This window comes from Ptychodera flava, chromosome 16 (genome assembly GCF_041260155.1).
Source record: "Ptychodera flava strain L36383 chromosome 16, AS_Pfla_20210202, whole genome shotgun sequence".
In the NCBI taxonomy this organism is placed as follows: Eukaryota; Metazoa; Hemichordata; class Enteropneusta; family Ptychoderidae; genus Ptychodera; species Ptychodera flava.
The window spans coordinates 64,504-87,349 of record NC_091943.1 but is presented as its reverse complement, the minus strand read 5'-3'; the positions used below and the strand labels follow the sequence as shown (position 1 = coordinate 87,349).

The 22,846-nt window shown below is 36.9% G+C and overlaps 1 protein-coding gene across 1 annotated transcript; it reads left to right on the top strand.

Annotated features, from left to right (window-relative positions):
* Positions 1-784: 784 nt before the first annotated feature.
* LOC139152441 (kynurenine formamidase-like) lies at positions 785-22,446 on the top strand. The gene is made up of 12 exons (XM_070725549.1): positions 785-924; positions 2,014-2,098; positions 3,512-3,573; positions 5,865-5,966; positions 6,577-6,625; positions 10,208-10,293; positions 10,633-10,705; positions 11,659-11,759; positions 13,335-13,413; positions 14,281-14,416; positions 14,953-15,060; positions 21,243-22,446. The coding sequence occupies exons 4-12, from the start codon at positions 5,960-5,962 to the stop codon at positions 21,306-21,308; spliced, it is 705 nt and encodes a 234-aa protein (XP_070581650.1). The 5' UTR covers positions 785-924; positions 2,014-2,098; positions 3,512-3,573; positions 5,865-5,959; the 3' UTR covers positions 21,309-22,446.
* The last annotated feature ends 400 nt before the right edge of the window (positions 22,447-22,846 follow it).

The window sequence follows — 22,846 nt, the reverse complement described above, 5'->3', positions numbered from 1 at the left end:
CCTGGATATCAAATGGTCCACCCCTTATCAGTTGCACTGCTGCTGTTTGATGCAAACGGGATGCAAACCTATCTCTCAACCCGATGTAATTGTCATTTGGAACATCAGAATAACAAGCGTTAGGTCATACAAGTCTACCGGTATATTATGAATTATCCTGATAACACTTGTACTTGGATGGGAAAGTGCCACTGTAAAAGTTGCAGTCTCTGTTAATTTCTCTGTTTTGTTTTGTTCTGTTTTGAAATTTTTCGTATATTATTATTATTGTTATATTTTTGAATTTATCTTAAATCGTTTGTCTTTTCTGTTTTTAATTTGTAGGTCTATGTGTAACTTGTAAAATATGTTCCTTTGTGGAGGGTTGCTTTTTTATAGGTGTCAGTCACCTGTGCGACTCATCCTGACTTCATGTCAAAGCTGAATAAATAAAAATAAAATAAAATAAAAATAAAAAATAAATAAAAAATAAATAAAAATTGACGTCGCTGAAGGTGCAGTGTTATCTAATAAATAAATTTTGTCGAAGTAACAAGAAACTTGAGCAGGTTGCTCTCTCCACAGGTACGCGACACGTCGCTTCGCGATCGGTCCAGCTTACTGATTCCCTGCTAACTGTGAATCAGTACCGATCGCAACGCGACGTGTCGCGTACATGTGTCTCTCTCCGGCGCGGCGGCGCGATGCAGGGACGGACGTACGACGCGGCGACTGAATTCATGATTGACGGACTGCGACTTGATTGCGCTTGCGCACAAGGTCAATTCTCACAGTTGACCCGGACATCAAAGCTTGTTTATAGGTCAATTGCTCACGACAAGGGCAGTGCGAGAGACGTTGGGAGATGTCAACTACGTGAAATCTTCATAAGAAATGCTACGGAATACATCGTCCAGGTGAAGAAGTTATTTATAAGCAGTACTGGTAATTTTTAAAGTTGACTCGTGTTATACATGTACAGGCATTCGACTCAATGCAACGTTCAAGCACACCGTCATGCAAAAGCTGCAGGTTGCATCAGTGACCGCTTGCTTGCATTGAGTCGAATGCCTGTAAATCCGTAGATTCCACTGGTAATTTGAGATAACGGCCGCGGCTGTTGAATTTTACATGATTCAGAAGTGACTTAACTTAACAATACTTAAAAGTTTTGTACGAGAATTTTGATATTATTTTTGTGGCAGACAAGGTTGTCAAGGGTCCGTACTGCATGCAAACCTAACATAATTTTTCCCTCAAAGTTCATTTTGAAAAGATCAATGGCTTACAGAGTTGGCCATTCCCATAGGTCACATGAGGTCATGAAGTGAGATACTGTCAAACTCAGTTTCACAGGTACCTATGCAGCCATTGCAGTGTACAAGTTCATCTATTAAACCAAATAATTTTTAGCAAATGAATGATGTATTTTGAATGATTGTCATTTTCAAATTTCAGTGGAATTGGTGAATACCTTTGTCAAAGGGCTGTGACAGTGTGTGTGTATAGAGAAATGTACAGTATTGTCTTAGTAGATTGATGGATATACCAGTATGTACATGGCATAATGTAACAATGCCGATGGTTACATCAGGCAGCACTGAAACCAATTCACTGTGTTACAGATAACTGATATTTTATTATACAAATGGCATAGCTTAAGCTGTTCATATCGATTCCCCATACACAAGTGCACCACTGACAATGATTGGTTTGTGCAAAACCATAGAGGTGAAAGGGTGAATAGCTTGACTTCAGTCCTATATGTCCTCTTGCTTAATTAATAGAACAGGTGTACACCCTGCAAAGATGCTGATTATAGGTCTCACACAAATAAAAAGAGCTGCCATTTTGCAATGTACATGTGTGATTGACAGGGTTTGGTAGGAGCATTATCACATGATAGATTTATTGGAGTTGCATTGCACAAAGTCGCTAACAAAACAAATCCATGAATCTTATAAGATTGAGTCTCACACTTGACACACACAGCATTGGTAAAATGAAATAATTGGTCTTCCCTTTATACTTTAGAGAGATTCGATAAAAATAGTGAGTTGAAGGTCTACATCACTGTGCTGTCGTGCAAAAGAAGAAAAACATGGAAGTTAACCGAGAGGTCAGTATCATCTTCTGTATAGATGTAATAATGGGCATACTATGATTTTACATCAATGAAAGTCATTTAGCATTTCTAGCAGCTAATTAGCAATTTTCATATTTAACAAACTTACATAGTAGGGACATATATCTGCATTGATGTAATCAAAGTTGACGAAAGTTTCTGTGTTCCTTTAAGATACAATGATTTAAAAGTAAAAGTAATTTAGAAGTATTTCTCAAGCTAATTACTCATTTTATATACCTGTATTAAGTGAACTTCCTAATACTGGGACATATATCTTGATTGACTCAACTAAAGCTGATGAAACACGCTATGCTCATTAAAAATACTATAATAAACATGAAAAGAAGTTGGTTAGCCATTTTAGATAAGCTTTTTTCTAATTTGCATATTAAATTAACTTTCCCATTTAGGGACATAAGATCGAAAGGACTTCACCAGAATTGATGAACTTTATGTAACTAGTTGATAATATAATGATGTAACTGAAGTGAAAGACATTTAGTATTTTCACCACTGTTAATCAGTAATTTGCAGGTTTAAAAACATTTACCAATCAGTGAAATTGCCCCGGAAGAACTTTACCTAAGTTGAGGAAATTTACTATGTATATTAATGAGACAATGATATTAAATAAGTGAAGACAGTTTGCATATTCATGTCAGCTAAATTTTATTTGCTGTTTTAATGAACTTTCGCAATTAGGCACATTAACCGCAAGGGCACCCAAAGTTTATCAAACTTGCCATATATGCTGAATATTCAATGATCAAAAAGTAAAGAAAGACTCTTTACATTTTCACGTCAGTTAATTGTTAATTTGCATATCTAATGAACTTTCCTAATAAGGATACTCAATTTCGAAGACATGACCAAAGCTGTTGGAAGTGCTTATACATTGACGATACAATATACTAACAGTGAAATATACTAATAGCAGTGAAAAGCATTTTGCATTTTCATGTCAGCTAATTTGCAATTTGCATATTTAATTGGCCTTCAGAATTTGGTATATATGAGTTGAAGGACTTGACCAAAGGTTACTCCAACCTTGCTACAATAACTCAAAGTGATGATGCAATTATTGCTATGACAGGACAGTGGTGAAAGAAATGTAGCATTTTATGTCAGCTAAATTTGTATTCCTATAAATTTTTTTAATTGAAGCTGGACGTAGTTGCTCAACATAATGAATAATTTATTAGTGATGTAATCATAACAGATTAATGAGTTGCAAACTCATGGCAACAATGTCATTGACATATGCTGATTTACAGACAATTGCAAAATAGAGTTGAACATGGGATCGTTTTCAGATCATATGTGGTTCAGATGATCAAATTTTATTTCAGATTCGTAATTTCTTGCCTGTATACAGGATTTTAACTTTGCATACTCTCCGAGTAGATGGAGTAAACGCCTTCCTGCTGACAAGTACTTGGAACAGCATTTACAACTGGGAAAAGAAGGTAAGCTCTTTGTGTAAAATTTCTAAAGTAGCACCAAGATTTGATGGATTAGTTTCCTCTGTTGGACCAAAATATGTGAAACTGTAGGGAAGTGATTCCTCTATGTAAGAACATCAGCTTCACAGATGCTTTGCTCTGAGATATATATACCTCCATGATGAACAGTACTGGTTTTTGTATCAAACAGAAAACCATAAGAAAACAAGATATGAACTGAAAATGCTCACGTGGTTCATAATATATTGCAGTTAAGTGTGAATTTAAACTTTTGCCACATTTTTGCGACTTCATTGAAAGTGTTGTGATCAACGTCATGAACAATCTTCACCACAGATTAATTCTAAGGGTCATTAGTATCACTAGCAGTATTCGTGTAAGAGATATGTGCCCTGCCAAAATAATTTAGAAGCGCCAGATCCAAAATTGCTGAAGTGACTTGACATGATGGGATAAAAGGCGAAATTCGTCGGCAACATCTATATCCAAAAAGGAAATGTCCCGATTGTAAATTGTAAAGTTGGTTCGCGAGTCAATTTAATCAGCAAAATATCTCATAGAGTGGTTATTCCGCCTGAAATATACAGCTAGTTGACTACAAAGTTGCACATTCCCAAAAGAGCAATTTAATGATAAACTGTTTTACAGAATTGTCTTGGAGACCATGTGTATTGTTATTATTTTTTATTTAATTTTAAGAACTAGATGGGAGTTGGGAATTTTCTCTTGATTCCCTTCCATAGTGATTTTTAAGTAATTGTTAAAAATGAAAAATAGGAAAGATTTAGATGATTTTTTAACAGAAAAACTGAACAAAGAAATTAAAATTTTGTTCCCTGGCATCTTGTGTCTAAATGTGTCTGTGATCATGGGTGGAGCTAATACAAATATGGCTAGAATTCATTAAAGTTTCCGAACCTTTACTTTTATTCATTCATTCTACACCGATTTTGTGAAAAACAGAAGCAACAAATAATTTTTATCAAATATTTAGATCACTTAGGCACCCCTAAATGTTCAAGTAGATGCAAAATTTATTTACACTATATTTGTAAACTTGGTACTTCTGGATACATTAGTATACTTCTGGTATCATTGAAACAGCATTGAACAAAATTTCCTCTCTTGATTTTTGCCTGCATTCATTTGTATTCATTCATGAATTTAGAATTTGAAACAATAAACTATTCTGTTTGCGACATTTTTTTCTCACAGTTGACAACTCCAGTAGTCATATGAAAGCTGACTTGCAAAGAGAAGGATGGTTTATTGCACGATGGCAGAATAATGCGTATACAATGTATCCCCGCCCCGCCCCTTCACATGTCAAAACACTAGAAACATATTACCTCATCAGGTCAACGGGTCAGAGCGCATATACAACTTTCCCTTCATAAATAAACACGAACCCAGGATCTTGTACAGCAGGCTTACCAAGCCATGCATACTTAATAGGCATTTGTAGACATGGAATAAAAAAATTCATTTCTTGGAAGGTGCTTTTTTCTCTCTTTCGTACATGCTGTTTTATCACGGTCCCTGTCCGGACAGATGCAGTGAGGAAGGCACGATTCACACGCATGCTCTTGTGAAAATTTTTTGACCCTAAAAACCGGAGGGAAAACTACCAGCGCAAGTCATGCTGAGGGTATTTCTTCTCTACTTCACAGGAGTATAATAATTTTGGACTAGTATAAGCGACCTTTTAATTATCTAAACCTGGAAGGATCGTGGAGTCATAATTTTCACCGGATTTTCACTGAAAGGTCGTCTTTTATCAAATGAACCCAAAATTTTGGCAAGGATTGAACGACATCAGGGGTGACTCACCTCGCTGACATAGCGTGGTCACTGTTGGCTGTATTTACACTGATTCACATGTATTTCAGATTTTTCATGTCATAGTTAGCATACTAATTAGTATTTTGAGTAAATGAAAATGGCTAGGTGCACTGGATACGCGAAACGAATGGATGGTTGGGTGGATTGATGGATGGATTGATGGATGGACGGACGGATGGACGGATCACCTCATTTCTGTTAAAGTCAAAAATTAAATGTTTTTGCCATGGAGATAACACAGAGGATATGTGTATTCAATTTTAAATTTAAAGTAATTCTCTCCGTCCATTTGAAATTTTGTAAGGAGACCCTGATTCAATATTTGATCGTAAAAAGAGAAGAGAAGTTTCTTTGAGCACTTATTGTGAGTAAGTTTTTGACATTAGATTTTTAGGTACTCATCAAATTGTGGTAATGCTTATGATTATCTTTCACTACTGCTGTGATTTTAGCCTTTGAGAAAGCCAAGTTGCAGTTTGATCATGAACTTGATGTTGTGTACACAGAAGACAATGTCTGCCTCAACATATTCCGTCCTAAAACTGTCATGCCAGGTAAGATACCAATTACAAGATTACAAGTCCCTTATTGCAACAGTCACGTCCTGCCGCATCTGTTATAATAACAATAAAGTGCACTTTAGAAACACGTCGTGGATGCAATACAAATCATTCATTCTTCTATGACATATAAATGTCCTAGCTTGGGCATCAAGCATATAAATTCTTTTTTCATCTTTGTGTATTTTGAGAAGATTGTACTCTACACTCATGTATATTCATATCCACAGAAAATTTTCAGAATTGTACAGTTCCTTGTATCTGACAATGCAGCACGAAGATCAACCTCAGTGGATTTGATATCCAAGTTTTAAGCAGCGATCACCAGACACAGTACCTTGCAGAGTCTAACTACATTGATAAGTTTTCAAAGTTGACCTAACAGCTCTTTCTTTGAATATACTTTCATAAATTTTGCATTGAAGAACACCTTAATTGACTGATATAAGAGACGAGATTTGCTTCTGAATATCATAAAACTGATGTATTTTTAATACATATGAGCATTTAATTCAAAAATGTTGTCTTCTGAAGTTTCCAATTAAGTTTGTATATACTTTGTATTTTCTGTTTTTCCTAATATCTTAAATTTGATTTCTTATAGACACACCTGTTCTCATATATATCCATGGAGGAAACTGGAAACATGTTTGGTTAGTATAAAAGTACACAAGCTGTAACTTTTCATATTATTTTCATTTTTGTTCAAGAAACTAAAGTATATTTTTTGTCAAAGGTCATCTCAAAATATAAAAAGTATTAGCTATTAAAACAGAACACATCATGTAAAATAGGCAATGTTATTGCTGACAAATAAATTCTGGTATACTGGCTAAAGTTCAGTTGTCCACAACATCGAACAGCACATCATAAAGGCTGTGTAAACAAGCTGAACACCTGAGGCATTCATTGTCCTTTAAGAGGAGAACATGAAAGTATACAAAAAGTTATGTGAGGTTGAATTCACAATATACCAGAACTAATTATAATAAGTGTGAGTACAACGAAGGTAATCTGGTGGACACTTCTGGTCAAGGACAAATACACAGTGTCTGATGCATATACGGACAGAGATCCTGATACTTTGTGAATAGCCTTATTATTCGTCTTTAAAATATTACATGCGGAGTACTTTTACAAGTACATACCGAAACATATTGATAACATACTGATCATATTGGACAACTGGGCATGTAATCAACACATTAAACTATAGGCATACAGAACAAAAAATTAACTTTCACAGTGAGTAAGTAGTTTAGCTGCATTATTGAGATGTTATAAATGGCAAGTGAGGGTATTGCTTTGTGGATATAAGACCTCTGGGGTGAAAATTAGCATATTAGGAGGGAAATCACACTGAGCGAAGCAAGGTGATTATTTCACTCAAACATGCTAATTTCACTCCAGAGGTCCTTTATCCGCATTCAAAATACCCAAGTGCACTATTTATAACCGTATTATTATCATTTGAGAAAAAAGTTGGATTCAAGAAGAAAGTGTCAATCAAACTCAAGGGGAGGGGTTAATCATGTGAGTTCAGGGGCCTCATCACTAACTCTTTCAGCCATGTCAGTCAGCGCACTCTTGCACAAACCATCCATTCCAAAATCAAACGACAGAACAAATTCATTATTTAGAATACACATCTTCCAGATTTTTATTCATAAGTATTTTCCATAGGAAATATTACAACATATATAAGATCCGCATTCTGATAACCTCTAATACAAATGGAAGTATCGGTCATATGAATCCATTTGGAAATGAACACAGTTTTTTGGAAATAAACACTACAGTTGCAAATAAACACCAGTCTTCAACTTCAATTTTACAATTTCAATTCTAAACATACACATCACCCCTGAAGTTGCAGTTATTGAAAAGATTTGATGTGGAAGCAGCGTTTTATAGGAAGGACAGTTTTGTACCCCGTTACATTTCTATCATCTGTGCAAGCAGGGAAGTTCTAACATTCCTGGCCGCTGGGAGTGCGGGATCGACAGTGTGGGAAAAATCGATCCCACACTCTCAGAAACCGTCCCACACTCTGCAGTAAATATATCACGAGCTCTGATTGGATGATAAACAGTCTGTTTTGTTCCACGCGCAAAATGTTATCCAATGGCACGACACGTAACACACAGACCAGAACTACAAAGTAAGCAGGTCAAAGTACAGTGGCAGACGATAGACTTGTCACGATTTTGGATAATGTTGTACATGTCCAATGTGAATTTAACGCATTTTGTGGTCATGTGAGAAAAAGAATCTCACACACCAAGGACCTGGGATCAGATTTCTCACACGAGTTGGGGATATTTTGTCTCACACTCGCCACAAAATATCCCCAACTCGTGTGAGAAATCTGATCCCAGGTCCTTGGGGGTGTGAGATTCTATTATTCTCCATGTTTCGAGCAACTGTTGAGAATGGTGTTGGAGTTGGCGTAGGGACAGGCTGAACAGGGACAATTCCGGTAGGATTACTAATTGCTGTCATTAAAATATCACTCCACTGCTGTTTCTGCTCATTGGAACTATCACAACAGTAACTTTGAACACTCCCCTCATTCTGAGACCACTGAGATTCATGATTACCTGAGTAGGTACCCCTGCGTCATTCAATGATTTCATCGTGGTTGCTCGTATGCAATGGTTTGTGTGGACGACACTCAACTCTGCGGCCGTCAATATTTTTTCATCATTTCCCCTGAAGAATTTTGACCCAAGGGGTTGTTCATGTACCAGATACTTTGCTTTCCCATGAATTAGTAATAGGGCGCTGGAAAAAGGCATTTTAGCATTTGAGTGAAGTTTACTGATATATTTCAAAATGGCTGAAACTGAATAAAGAGCGGAACCTGTTTTATACATTTTTTTTTCTGATTCGAAATTGTCTTTTAAATCCCTGGGTGGTTTTTAGTAGCTTTGAAATAGGCTAAAGCGATAAATTCTCTCTCTTTGACGCCTTTCTATAAAATAAAACTTCCCGTGACTAAATCTCTGAGACCCTCCTGTCCTTTGGCAAAAGAAAAACTTTACATAAAACCAAACCAGACGCAATAAAGAAACTGGATCAGAGTCTGAGAGAATCCCGCTAGCAAACATCTTCTGCAGGCCGCCCGCACTTATTTGTGTTTTGTGACGGGTTGTGTCTTTTCCCTCTCATTTCATTTGAGACTCTTTACCTTTGTTAGCCGTCTGAAACACTCTATCCCTCAGGATGTTGGTGGTACGGTTGAAGGGCACGTTAGTTATGTGTTGATGGATGGCTGCCAAGATATCAGTGTAGTTCTATTGCTGTATTCTTTTCCCTCTTGCATTCAAACTCCTGCATAAAATAGCTTCAAAAGACCAGCTAGGGCTTCTACTTGAAGCATTTCAAAATCTGCAGACAAAGATCGTTCTGCACTCCATGCTGCAACGTAAAAAAAATAAGCATGGCTTCATTGTAAAAGTCAAACAGTCAACACAACGTTTACAAACGTGAAAATGGCAGCATTCACTACACGCGATCGAAGTGTTGGACAAGATGATATACCTGTATATCCTTTTAAATTTTGTTATTGAATACTAACTTTTCAGCAATTCTACACCAAATTCTATGCCCCATTTATTTACGCATCCATACTTACTTCGTTTTTTGGGGGCTGCTAACTGCTCAGCCATTTTGTGGTACAATTCAGGAAATCTTTTTTTGAGTTTTGAAAAAGAGAAAAATCATGAAAATATTAAAAAAACAACAAAATGGAACTAGCAGAAACATAACATCTGCATGTGAATTCATATTATGGATCAGTTGATGTGTTCAATAAATGTTCTGAAATGTTCCTCAGGTTTGTTTCTTTCAGTAGCAGCCATTTTACTTTTTGCGTAGCCATCTGTGAATTCCCAAAAAAGGGGTTGGCCATTTTTTATAAAAAAAAAAATCAAGAAGAAGAAAGAAAAAGAACTTTGCATAACAGCATCATTTTTTATTCCACCCAAGGACAAAAAACATTTTATTTTTTTGGCCCTATTACTCAATAATTGAACTTAATTATGTCAGGTTTTCACAGTGTTTATATAAAGCAGCAGAGGTCAAAGGTCAAAGGTCATATCTAATAATGCCCCAGCTAGGTTATTTGACTCTGCATCCAAGGTTACTAAAATGATGCTGGAACTTAATATACCATGAGAAATTAACCTATGATATTTTTGGTCCAATTAACACTTCCTTTCCTGTATTTACAGTGAAGGTGATGGAGCACATTTAGCCTTGGGGCTGCAAAATAATGGCATAATTGTAGTGTGTCCAAAGTATAGTATTGCACCCAAAGGTTTGTATACTGAGACTATTTTGTTCCAAATCATCTTGTAAAAAAATTGCAATTACGATTTGTTCAGAATAAGAAAATTTATTTGTTTTGGAACAAGTGAAAGTATCATGAAAAGATATCATTTCTAGGAACTGCTGACTAAATAAATGTAGACCACAATGTATAATACCTTTGTTTGTCGCTAAATTTTGCTTTTTTTTACCGAAAATGTTCCAAGCATTTTGTTAATAAATTAAAGTGAGCCATTAAGAACGCATAATATGCTATATGTAAGCTTCACAATCCTATCAAATTTAATTCTGGGAGAAATTTGTTTCTTTTGTATTTGCTAAAACACAGGCACTCTGCAGCAGATGGTTAATGAAATAAGGCAGGCTGTGGTATTTGTTGCAAAAAAGTACCCCAACACAAGGTATGTCAAAAAAATCAATGAGAAAATATACAATAAAAATGTGTTTTAGTATTTTTTAATTAATGTATACCTTTTCTGGGCAGTGAATGATCAATACATGGCATGCTTCTCAGAATTCTGAGAGCTCTTTGCATTGTGGAAAATGCACACACTAAAAATAGATCTTGCATTGGCATACAATAATGATTCATCATCGAATATGTAAAGTATTTAATTAAAACTTTATATGAAAACAGATTTTTTATCAATAAAACCAAAAGTGTAAAAAATCAATTTCTGTACAAGTTTCAAAATAACTTGCACATGCTGTTACCATCAAAGAATTGTAACATTTGAGAGTTTGAATTCTGTCTGCAAGATGCATTCTGCCCTAATGACGTACATGTATTTCTACAAGATCACAATTAATTCATATCAATACAATCGGGTATTTAAGTTCTCTTTTTTGTGTTCAGGTTTATTGTAATCCTTTAATATTGAATGCTCCGTTTGTACTCTGCGTCCTTTCAATTCTTTCCTGGTCTATCTATTGTAGGGGCAAATTTATAAGAGCTCTAAGAATAAGAAAAAATTTTCTCTGCCTTAGTTTGAAAGGTTTGAAAATCAAAAGTGACATTTTCCCCTTCGATTTATAATAGGGGTGGCGGCCATTTTGAATTTCAAATATATTTGGTAAATATAATGTAATTTTAGTTTCCAATCTCTTGTTTCAAACACTGCATGGTAATTGAGCCCTGATATTTACTTGTGATTTGGTAAGAGAATGGTTGAAAACTCTATTGAGGAAAGTTTAAGCAAAAGTTTTATGTCTTTCAATTTCATAGCCATATATACATAACTTCATCAGATTCCACTCGGAGCTGATGACCATAATTTATGTGACAAACTATTTTTGGTTGAAGGCCAGTGAAAGATATTTCACGCATGCATCTCTGATTATTTCTATTTTTCAGGGGTATTTTTGTAAGTGGTTCTTCAGCTGGTGGCCACCTTGCAGCCATGTGCCTGCCTGTTGATTGGACTGCGTTTGGTCTCAAACAAGATATCATTAAAGGTACAACATCAGGTCATTTTCGTAAAGTGTCAATATTTGCCTGCATGTATCTATGCCAAAGACTGGTTGTCCTTGTACACCTTCTCTGTAAAATCTTTCTAGCAGTTTGTGTTTGTTCAACATAATAATTTGACTGACTTTCTTTTATTTGACATGTTCTTAGGGATGATGTTAATTTGATATGTCCAAATTATGATGAAATCTTCAATTGTATATTTTTGCAGCTATTTTTGTCATTTTTTGTCAAGCCATTGAAATGAGCTATCAAGGATTTCGATCTTCTTCATCAACACATGTGTCATAAGTAGTTATTCTCTACATAACACAGCAGGGCTATATCGGCTGCTAGGTCGCTTGTTTTTCTATTTCAGATATTTGTATTGTGTTGCTGCCTTTTGTTCTTATAAATCTGTCGGCATTTGGGCATACTTGATGACCCGATTGAGGAGGCAAATAGGTCTCATTAAAGGCAAAGTTCATTTTCTGTGAGACATCTGTAATGCATGAGCATGTTCTTTAAGTATGATGTAGTGATTTGCTGCAATTGCCGTTTACATGTAACGGTGAGGCATTGTAGTATGTGATCCACAACGAAGATCTTCGAGTTCAGAGAACATGGTCATATAAATCAAATGGGAAGAACCATCCCATTACATCCCATCCCCGACCATATAGTTTCTTTCTACTTTATCCATGCACCCTCCTCCAAGAGTTACACTTACCATGCATGCTCTTTTTATATGACAGTCATGACAATGAGAAAATGATCGCAAACCATTTGTTGGCTTACTTGAATATAAAGAGACATAGCATCTTTATTACAAAGAACCTTATTTGAATTCTATGTTGAACTACTGTAACAGTGAGTACAGGAACAGTTGCAAGTTCAAGTGTTTTGGGCCTGGTTTGTAAAGACTTGCGTTGATTGGCCCATACATAAGGTTAAATTGAGCATAAAGTTCAATATTACATGATCGCGCATAAAATTCAATATTACATGATTAGTACAGAGAAGTTAACACCCTTTTATATTCTTATTTAAGGTAGTGTTTTCCTTGAAATTAAAAGACTTAAATTTTGCTCAATGAAACATTCATTCAACCGTTCTCTTACCAAATGAAACATAAAAATCAAGGGTCACCACAAGAGAGACAAGTTGCCCATCATTTATCGATATTTGAAATTAAAAATGGTCGCCATCCCTGTTAACTCTATAGGAAAAAATAGAATTTTCTATTTTCGAAAAACTAAGACTGAATTTGATCACTCCAAGAGCTTTAAAATGAGCACCCACAAATGGTAGATCAGAGAAGAAATATAAAAAAATTTTAGAGCTTGAGTATCTGTCCCGAGGTGCATTCTACCTTAAACTAAAAGAAAGATAGGAACAGGAACAGCAAATTGAGTGTGCTCCTCCAGGTCGGTAATGAAGGGTCTCTTTGAATTTTAGCTCTTGCAATATAGAAACTTGTTTTGGCCTAGGACACCCCCCTGCGATTAAACTTTTATCCACCATTGAACTTTTGATGTTGTCCCTCTGAGGGATACCTCACAAAAATTTATTTTCCTTCCTAGGCATGTTATTATTCAGTGGTATTTTTGATGTGACACCCATGATCCATACATCCGTAAACAAGCTACTGAAAATGACAGAGTAAGTTTACAAGTTTGCTTTAAAAAATTATCCAACCTGAGCATGCTTAACCCCTACCAAAAATTGCAGTTCGAAACAAACTTTGCACATGTGGAGGATCTAGCTGGAATTTTCCAGTGCTCTAGGTGTATCATAAATTCATCATGAAGCCAGAAATTTCTGACTTTCAAGGTATACTTAAAGTCAATGCTTAAAGGGCATTAATATGCCATTGTTCAGTATTTGCAAGATGACGTGCATCTTTCACGACTATTTGCAAACTGATCTTGATGGCTAAAAATGTTTGATTTGACAAAAGGTGTAGTGCAATATTTAAAGGTCAGCGCTTCGACAGATGTTTTCCCACACGTTCACAGTGCAAATGAGAAACTTCACTGTTTGGTCCAACCATCCTTCAAACAGCTGGGAGTTTGACAATAAGTAAATTGTCAAATCAGATCAGGAAATGGTAGATGTGCTTGGACACAATCTTCCTGGCATTAAAAAGAGCTAGATTGTCTGATATCTTATCAACAGTGAGCAAGCTAAGTAACTGGATACTCACCAAGGTCAAAGGTCACTGTCACACTCTCCGATGGAATGGTCTTTTTGTACAGAACATTTGAGACTAACATACTGGTATATAGGCAATTAAGTTACAGTTGTCCTTGTAAATTATCAAGTGACATTTCTCTTTATTTGAAAACATTCTCTGAAGGAAATAATAGTCAACATGTATAGATCAACCTTCACAAGTGAAAACAGAGAGCCTATAGCATTCAAACACAGAGTCACAGTATGCAATATATAATCTTTTTGCACCATAGTGTTTACTCAATGATGTTGTTGATTCCATGGTATGAAGTTGAGTTCTTTAATGTTTTTCAGAGACGAAGCCAAAGCTGCAAGTCCTGTTCAATACATCGACGAAAGTTGCCGACTTTCCAAACATTGTAAAATTATAGCAGCTGTTGGGGAGCATGACCCTCCTGCTTTCCAACAGCAGTCTGAGGATTACTGCCAAGTAAGGAGAACACTGTATCATGTACTACCAGATTTAGAATTATTAGCATTGCATCCCGATAATAATTTTGCTTTGTTTGTTGTAAACAACTATTTTGTCCAGTATTTCTCTTAGTTTCAGGTCCCAGATCTAGCACACTTCCAGCACCATGACCTCAATATTTGATTCTTTCTGTTGAATGTAATAAATTCTACACATATAAACTTTTGCAGGCTCTAAAACCAGGCTAGGCTGTCAGCGAAGATCATTTAAATACCAATATTTGTCAATACCAATGTACTATGTCCCAAGTGCACAAATATTTTTTCTCTGTTGTATGTTTAAAAAGTGCAATGAGCAAACTCAGGTTTTATGTACGGCTTATTTCTTTGAAACCTTGACAGTATTGGTAAGATTCTTATAAATTTGTTTTGTTTTTTTCCTTGCATGTAAATAATAAATTCAGCTTGAGATTATCCTGAGTTTGTGCTTCTTGACGAATACCATATACATAAATTCAGTATAATCATTAGCTTGTATTACATTTTGTCTTTCAGCAACTAGAAAATGGTGGGATATCAGCCAAGTACATCGTTGTGCCAGGAAGAGATCATTTTGACATTGTACACTCAATGTCTTTGGGTAACAAGAACATGTTGACTCAGGTACAGTAACCTTTGACCCTTTGACTAAATTCAAATATGGCAGAGCTACAATTTCTGCCAGCCTGAAGTCTTACCTTACAATCCAGTGGGAGTCCAATAGTAGGACATAGCTAGATTCTGAGGCTGAATTTCCTTGATTATATTGTAGCACATAGTAACATGTTTAGGAATCTGCTCTCAATAAACTCTGTGGTAGCCTATCATTTAATTTACTTTAAGGTTCGTGAGGGCATAACATTGAACGGGAAGTTACAGGACCTTGGGCACACAATAGGGAGATTACTGATGACGCAGCTATTTGCATACACTGGGCGGGAGTTTTTGAATTCTCACAGCATCGCTTTGACCGTATGATAAATTTGATAATCATGAAGGACACTTTTGTGACATTTGTAAAGAGGGATCAAATTGTCGTACAGGGAACACATTTTGAAACATTGCGTTCTTCGATGAAAAACAGAGCATTGTTTCAGTTTATTTTCGTCTCAAGTTTAGCCGCTATATATTCACAGACATCATATGCAATATTCATTGACAGTGAATGTCTGAAACACAGCAAAATTATGGGATTCTGGGACCAACATGAAACGTCCGATCAGTAGCGCGGCTTTTTAACATTTGCATAGATTTATGATAATCTGGCTTTTATAGGGGAAGTTTCTGTTTAAAGGGATAGTAGCTGTAACTTTTGAGAATATTTTCACTATTTTTGTTGTATGTCGCGAACTATTCACATGAATAAGCATAGTTTATCATGAAGAATCACCTACTAATTGACCTCAGTACGTAACGTGTATCAATTCCTCGTGATAAAGAATATTGACGAAGTGAATTTCTTAACGGACAGAAATTCAATGATGTTGACACATGGAATGCAATGTAATCGACTTTGTACGCATGTGCAAGAGAAGTACCGCACAGTTCAACTATGGTTCAACATTGCGTCCACACTACAGCGCGCAGCGCAAGCGACCAGTACAGTACGTGGGTCGACCGAACAATGTACCGGTATCTGTCATTCACATTGACAGCTGGAAATATAACTGACAGTTTGGCAATATCCGATCCTTATCATGTCTAAACAAGGATGCATATTCACATGTCCACCACTTGTGGCTATGCGATGTAAAATGTTTATGTTAGCCTTCACAGTCATGACCCTTGAACATTATGAAAATCACTGAAAATTTACAAACGTGAGAGACCAAATTGAGTTGCGGGTAACTGGGTAAAATTTGGTCACTTATATGTTGATAAATTCTTCGCATGACTTATAGTTTGCAGTTATGTTGTCTTTCTTTCATTTGCGAAATAATCTTATTTCTGTAACCATGCATGTACACTTGTGTTGAATGTTGTCATATTCAGTGGTGGTGCTCACGACGGAAGTAAATTTTTATAAGAATGCCCCCCATAAAAACAAACAAACAATAAACATGCATTTAAAAATAGACTGAAATGGGCAGTACTGACGATGGAAATGTCTAAAGTACGAATGCGCCTTTCAGAGTGATTAGCCAAAATGCAAACACTCTTTCAGGAAAATAAGCAGATAAAACAGCCCGTATACATCGCGGACGTCAACGGCTGTAGGCTACACTGAACGATCATTGATGGTGTGACCCGGGCCCGCGTCCGAGCTCGCTCACTGTACTTGTTGTGGTCACTGTAGAAGAAACAACATGGCATGTTAAAATTTATTGGTTTGATATTTAGGAAACGTAACCAGAGTTAGCAAATGTAATGACTCAACTACAAGTACCACCAAAATTTTGCTCAAAAAATACTGCTGAAATCACTGATAGGTTCAAAACGTCACGTCAAAACAAAGGCCCAGCCGCGAGCGCGTCTTATCGCAAGATATTCCCAGCTGTCGCTCAACTTGTCAAGTGAAAACATCAACCCGCCAAACTCAAAAGATTGTGGCGCGAAATAGCGAAGTTCACCGCCAAAGTAATTCCAATTTTGACCTCAAAATTTCAAGATCAACCCATTTCTCAGGCGTTGATCAGACATTGTGGTCCTGTCGACTGGCCTGGCCGTCGGCCATCCTGTGGTTCATCTTTGGAAAATTGTAAAATTGTGCGACGATGAACAGCTAGGATTTACCCGAACAGAATATCGACACGCCGCGGGAGAAATAACTAGAAGCATGGCTCGAAAACATTGACTAGGACTTTGTGAAATATGCAAGAACTGGAAGTCAAAGAACCGGATTTTGTGTGTGTTGTTCAGAAAAAAAATCACATATTCATCACAATAAGCAATAATCTCATCGGTGAATTTTTCGCTGGCTACTGGCGTTAGTTTTTTAAAAGTCCATTCCCCAACTGACCATGGGCTTCTCACACCTCGTGTCACCCCACTGAATGCGTTCACATAATCCTACTCACACGTTGCACATGAAAACAGAACACAAATCATCGCATTCCAAGCGTTCACCCAACTCACACGTTTACAAATCACGCACTTGAACCAAGTCTAGTAAACCAGTAAGTAAATCCAGAGAATCAGACGTGCTGGTGGTAGGGTCTTTGTTTTTACGTTTTGAATGCATTTGTGATTTCAGCAGTAATTCCTGCGGATCATGTAGGTCAACGTCAAACGTACCTACACAACTGGTGTCCGCGGGCCCGAGTGTAAGTGAAGCCGTTCCCAATCCCATTAACTTGAAGTATAGCATCGCATCGACACCTTTACATTGAACTAGTTGACTTGTTTGCCGATAAATGACAAAGCAAACTGACCGAATTATGAATGCACTACTTTTAAACTTTGGTAATGAATAGTTGGTGGAAAAATGCTCGACGTTTCAGGTTTTCTGATGCGGTGACAGTCGTTTTGGGCCCTGGCGCTGGCTCGGGCAATGCACTGACTGCCGATGCCGGGTCGGGCTAATGCACCGGGCTTAAATTACCACTTTTTTACTCTGACCTAATGCATCACCACTTGAAACGTAAAAAGCATTCTCATACTCAAGCAACAGAAAAAAAGAGTGGACAAATAGCACTCCAGATTCAAACGAACAGTGGACGTACATCACAATCAAAACACATGTGCGTAAGTTTGATATAAATATGCATTAATTACGACGCTCTCCGTCTCCATTGTCACAGTGATCACGTTTAAAATCCCGCTCTTGCGTGGCTAGTGATATCACTCCTTGTGCTCCATACCACGTGATCGCCTAACATTTTGTAAACACAAGCGCAGGCCAGCAACAGTTTTATTACCGTTCGTTATTCACAATCAGGTGTTAGTTTCGACTTATTTCCTTGTCAATCGACAATTAGGGTGGGATAGATATAATCTAGCTTGGTTTTTATCATGTGGTCGGGCGGAAAAAATGGTCAAAAGTTACAGCTACTATCCCTTTAAGTCACTGTGCCACTAAACATAGGCTGTTCACAATTGACATCATTGTTCTCTCATCCATATCCAAAAATAAACGTTGTTCCACATTTTTACATAACACTTTTGGAACATACAAGAATGATGAAAATACCACTCAGTAGGTGACTGCTAGAGTAACAACCATTATAATATGCTAGCTGGAATCCGGCAATCTTATTTGGTTTATATTTTTAACAAGAACATCTGCGCACGCGCACTGCGTGACAATTTTGAGCTCGCGCAATTTCTAACTCCAGCTTGAGAGCTCAACATACCATAATGTCAAACAAGTCTACAGGCTTTAAATTGATTTTGATCATTATATTTCAGTCTACCGTGCATCTTGTTGAACCAACAAATGAACAGTTTGTATAAGCAGTGACACAATGTAACAACTACATAATTTTTAAGTTCTTTTTGAGCGTTTTTAGTCCCTACCGACACTGTCTGGGGGACTTAAAGGTTTGGTCATGTCCGTGCATCCTTGCATGTGTCCGTCCGTGCATCCATTAACGCAGATGTCTCAGTGATGCCTTGAGTGACTTCATTCAAACTTGGTACAAGGATTACTCCCTTTGTCATTATGCAGGTCAATTTGTTTTGTGATCCAATCCAGTGTGGCTGCTTGACGGCCATTTTGTTTCCTATATTTGATTCAATGCCTCCATTCAAGCAAATTTCTCAGCGATACTATGGGCGATTCCATCCAAACTTGGCACATAGATTACTCGGTATATCATACATATGCAAGTAAATTTATATTTTGATCTGATCCAAAATGACTGTTTGGCGGCCATTTTGTTTCCTGTATTTGATGACTGTGTGTCCGTTCATGTAAATTTCCCAGCCATGCCAGGAGCAATTTTATTCAAAGTTGGTACATGGATTAATCCCTATGTCATACATGTGCACATTCATTTTTTAGCTCATATTTGGTTTTATATATAAATACCAAAAAGAGCTTATATGATGAGTCTGTATGTCTGTATATTTGTGGGTATGTATGTGCGGATGTATGTCCGTCACACACAAAGACTTCCATACCGCCAAAGCTACCGTCTCAGTATTTGGTGTACAGGTAGATGTAGGGGTTGAGATGTGAATTTGTTCAAATGAACACATCAGTGTCAAAAATGTGCAAATGAGGTAAGAAAAAGGGAAATACTGCAAGTGTGCAGGAGTGGTGGCAGTGAACTGAATCAGCCCACACATCTGAATAAGAGGATTTTGACCTTCAATCTATTTGTATGCAGGGTACCTATTATGTTTGGGAGTGCTAGCAGTTAACTGAAACAGCTAAATTGGTCATTTACTGTCATTGTTTATGAACTGTGACATATTAACAGATCTGCTGAAACCATGGCTGTCTATTTTTGTACATCCATGGTTGAAAGATTCTCTGCTATGCATGTTGCTAAAGTTGACCTTCAGTACCTAAAGTTTCAGACCTTATTTACTTTTGTCATTCTTAATTTTCTGGTTTAAATATTTCTTGTTGTTTTTCTGGTTGTACTGTGAAGAAATTGTCATAACATCAACATATAATTTTCCTGCACTGAACAGATAGAAATAACACTTATTTTTGATCTTTGGTATGTACCAATTCTGATCAAATTTGAGCGACACCGTATAATTGCGGTATTTTTTAATCATCAGATTGAAAATGGCCGTGTGACAGCCACATATTTGATGTCCATCCACAGGGTCTCAAGGAATGCCAATTAAAGCCGCACTTTTCAATCCCAGGTTCTCGCATTAGTGGAGTTCTCCTCCCAGTCAAACACATTGCCAGTATGATGTTTGATTTCTATAACATTAATTACACAAACTGATTTCAACCTTTTTGTCACATTTTGCTAATCCTACAAACAGAGTTTATGCAAGCTTTTGATTGATGGTCGGTTCAAATCGCCAACGGTCATTGATTCCCCACCACAAACGCTCGAATTTCCTAAAACATTGCCTTCCAGTCGCGTTAAACTTTGAATATAGCCACAGAGTTCGATCGGCAGCAACTTCACGCTGACCGCTTGGCACTCTGTCTGTGGTATTTGCGACTGGGGAAAACTAAAAAGTGGCATTTTCTGGAGCGTGTGCCCACGTGTTGCCTGTTTGGTGTCCACTCACACAATGAACGCCGCCATACCTTGGCGTCCTTTTAAAGGGAGGCTCCGCCTTTAAGAGATAACAAAGAATAATGCTATGTCCATGCAAAGGGGCTCATGAATGCAGATATCTCCGACATGCTTGAGCCAATTCTTTTCAAACTTAGTACAAGGATAATACACTGTGGCATACGTATATGCAGGTCTATTCATTAATTTTCACCCCAAGGTCTTATATCCGCAACCAAATACCCACGCTTGCAATTCATAACCTTTAAATACTAAATGGCATATTTACAGCTCAGACTGCAAGCTGACAAAATTTGTCAGCATTTCAAGCTGCATGCAGTGTTCTATGTTGCACACAAGTATTGGGAGCTATATTCAGTAATACACTTGCAACTGTGAACAGCGCTGTCTTGTAAGTACTGACGTTCAACAAGCGAATTGTTGGTACTCTTTTATTGTAATGTACCTATTAGTGTTTTACTCTGGGGGAGGGATTTTGGCCACAAATGGTGTCCTTGGACAGGGGCTTTTGATCATCATGATACGCCTGGCAGGGAGAATTTGACAATACTGCAAAATGGTACTTTTAATTTTGACTGATATTAATTCCTAAATCATGTACAGAAGGCGAGATTCGATATCATGTGTTCGTTTCTTTGTTTTTCTGCATCACAGGAATTACTGAAACTGATTGCAATGTGTGCAATGGACAGGCGATTGGATGAAGTAACTCAAGGCTAATTATGAATACTTCTCTTCTCTCTGACATTATTTAGTCAGGTCAGTCAAACCCATCATCTTGTATGCAAGGAGGTCTTTAGTTTCTCTGCGATGTGTGAAAGGGACAATAGCTGAAATTGTTGATAATATCTTTAGTGTTTGTGTTCTAGAAAACAAGCATATTTTGCCCTCTCTGGAAAGTATGAATTACAGAAGTCTTGGTCTTTCCAGCACAATGCATTGTGTACAATGTGCAAGTTGTTATTGGTTACAAAGATTTTCTAGTTCACACTAAATTACACACATAGTCTATGTTGACCAGTTGTACACTGGGCAATTCCACGTAATTCTGTGAATAGAAGAGGAAACTTTATAAACAGAAAAAATAATGAAAAAGCTGATGGAGCAATAATGCTACACTCTGACCTGATATTTTGTCTTATTGTTACTGTGTATAGTACTCTTCAAGGGAGTAATGTTCCCTCAAATTCTTTTGAGCCGGGAAGAAACACCTCAAGCAGCTTTAAAACTTATTTTTCCCCAAAGAACACTGCTTTCATCCACTGCTGACAAGCTTCTTACAAGACTGATTTCCCCACCTTCTGATAGTATGTAAAAGAAGCCCGGTGTGACATTCACCAAGACAATGCTTGGAAAAACTGTTCTACTTGAACATGTTAATGATTCATAACTTATCAGACATGGATGATGCAAGTTTATAGCCAGCCAAAGTTGTTCATTGAAGCTTCTACAGAAGCACTATATATGAATAGATAACATGCCACCCGAATGTCTGAACATGTGTCTATGAATCCTTCCAGGTAATTGCCTAAAATTAGACCTACTTTTATGAAGCTTCTACTCATTGATATTACACTTTTACCTGCAATAATGATCAGCAAATGACGTACCATCAGAACTGATTAGAGTTGGTGCATGTTCCGAATATAGTTAGTCATGCAAAATTTCGCAATTGAGACGAGTAACCTGTGCAGTCTGTTTGAACACATGGTGATCAACATAGCTTTCAGTGGAGAATTATTCTCTGCCAGCCAAAATGATCAAAACCTTAGTCAATCAGTGGAGAGAAATGTACATGAATTAATTATTTTCCTCAAATTTTAAGTTATGATATCGATAAAAAACTTTTTTCATGAAATTTGTGTAACAATTGTCTTATTATACCAACTGTATGGTTCTATGTTGAGTGTATGATGTCAGAAATGCTGTGTCGACATTTATATATATTTATTTGTAGTGTAGACCTTTCAATTAACCCCTTGACTACCAAGGCCAATGTATTCCTATATACCAAGCCCCTTATGTTAATATTGATAAAATCTGGGGTGTGGTCATTGCAACAACACTACTTAGAGTAAAAATTAAGTAAGTACCAATAAACCATATATTTTCTGAATCAGCATGAAATTTCCCACTTTCTCATACATAAGTTGTGTATTTTCAGGTCACGTGACTGGTCACATGACTCATCATGTGACCAGAGTTGGCAAAGAATATGCTGGGAAAGAATATTTGAAGCATCAGGACGTGTTTTGAAT

Coding starts and splice junctions, on each gene's coding strand:
- LOC139152441 (XM_070725549.1), top strand. Junction 6,626..10,207: donor GGAAACTGGAAACATGTTTG/GTTAGTATAAAA, acceptor CTGTATTTACAG/TGAAGGTGATGGAGCACATT. Junction 11,760..13,334: donor CAAACAAGATATCATTAAAG/GTACAACATCAG, acceptor TTTCCTTCCTAG/GCATGTTATTATTCAGTGGT.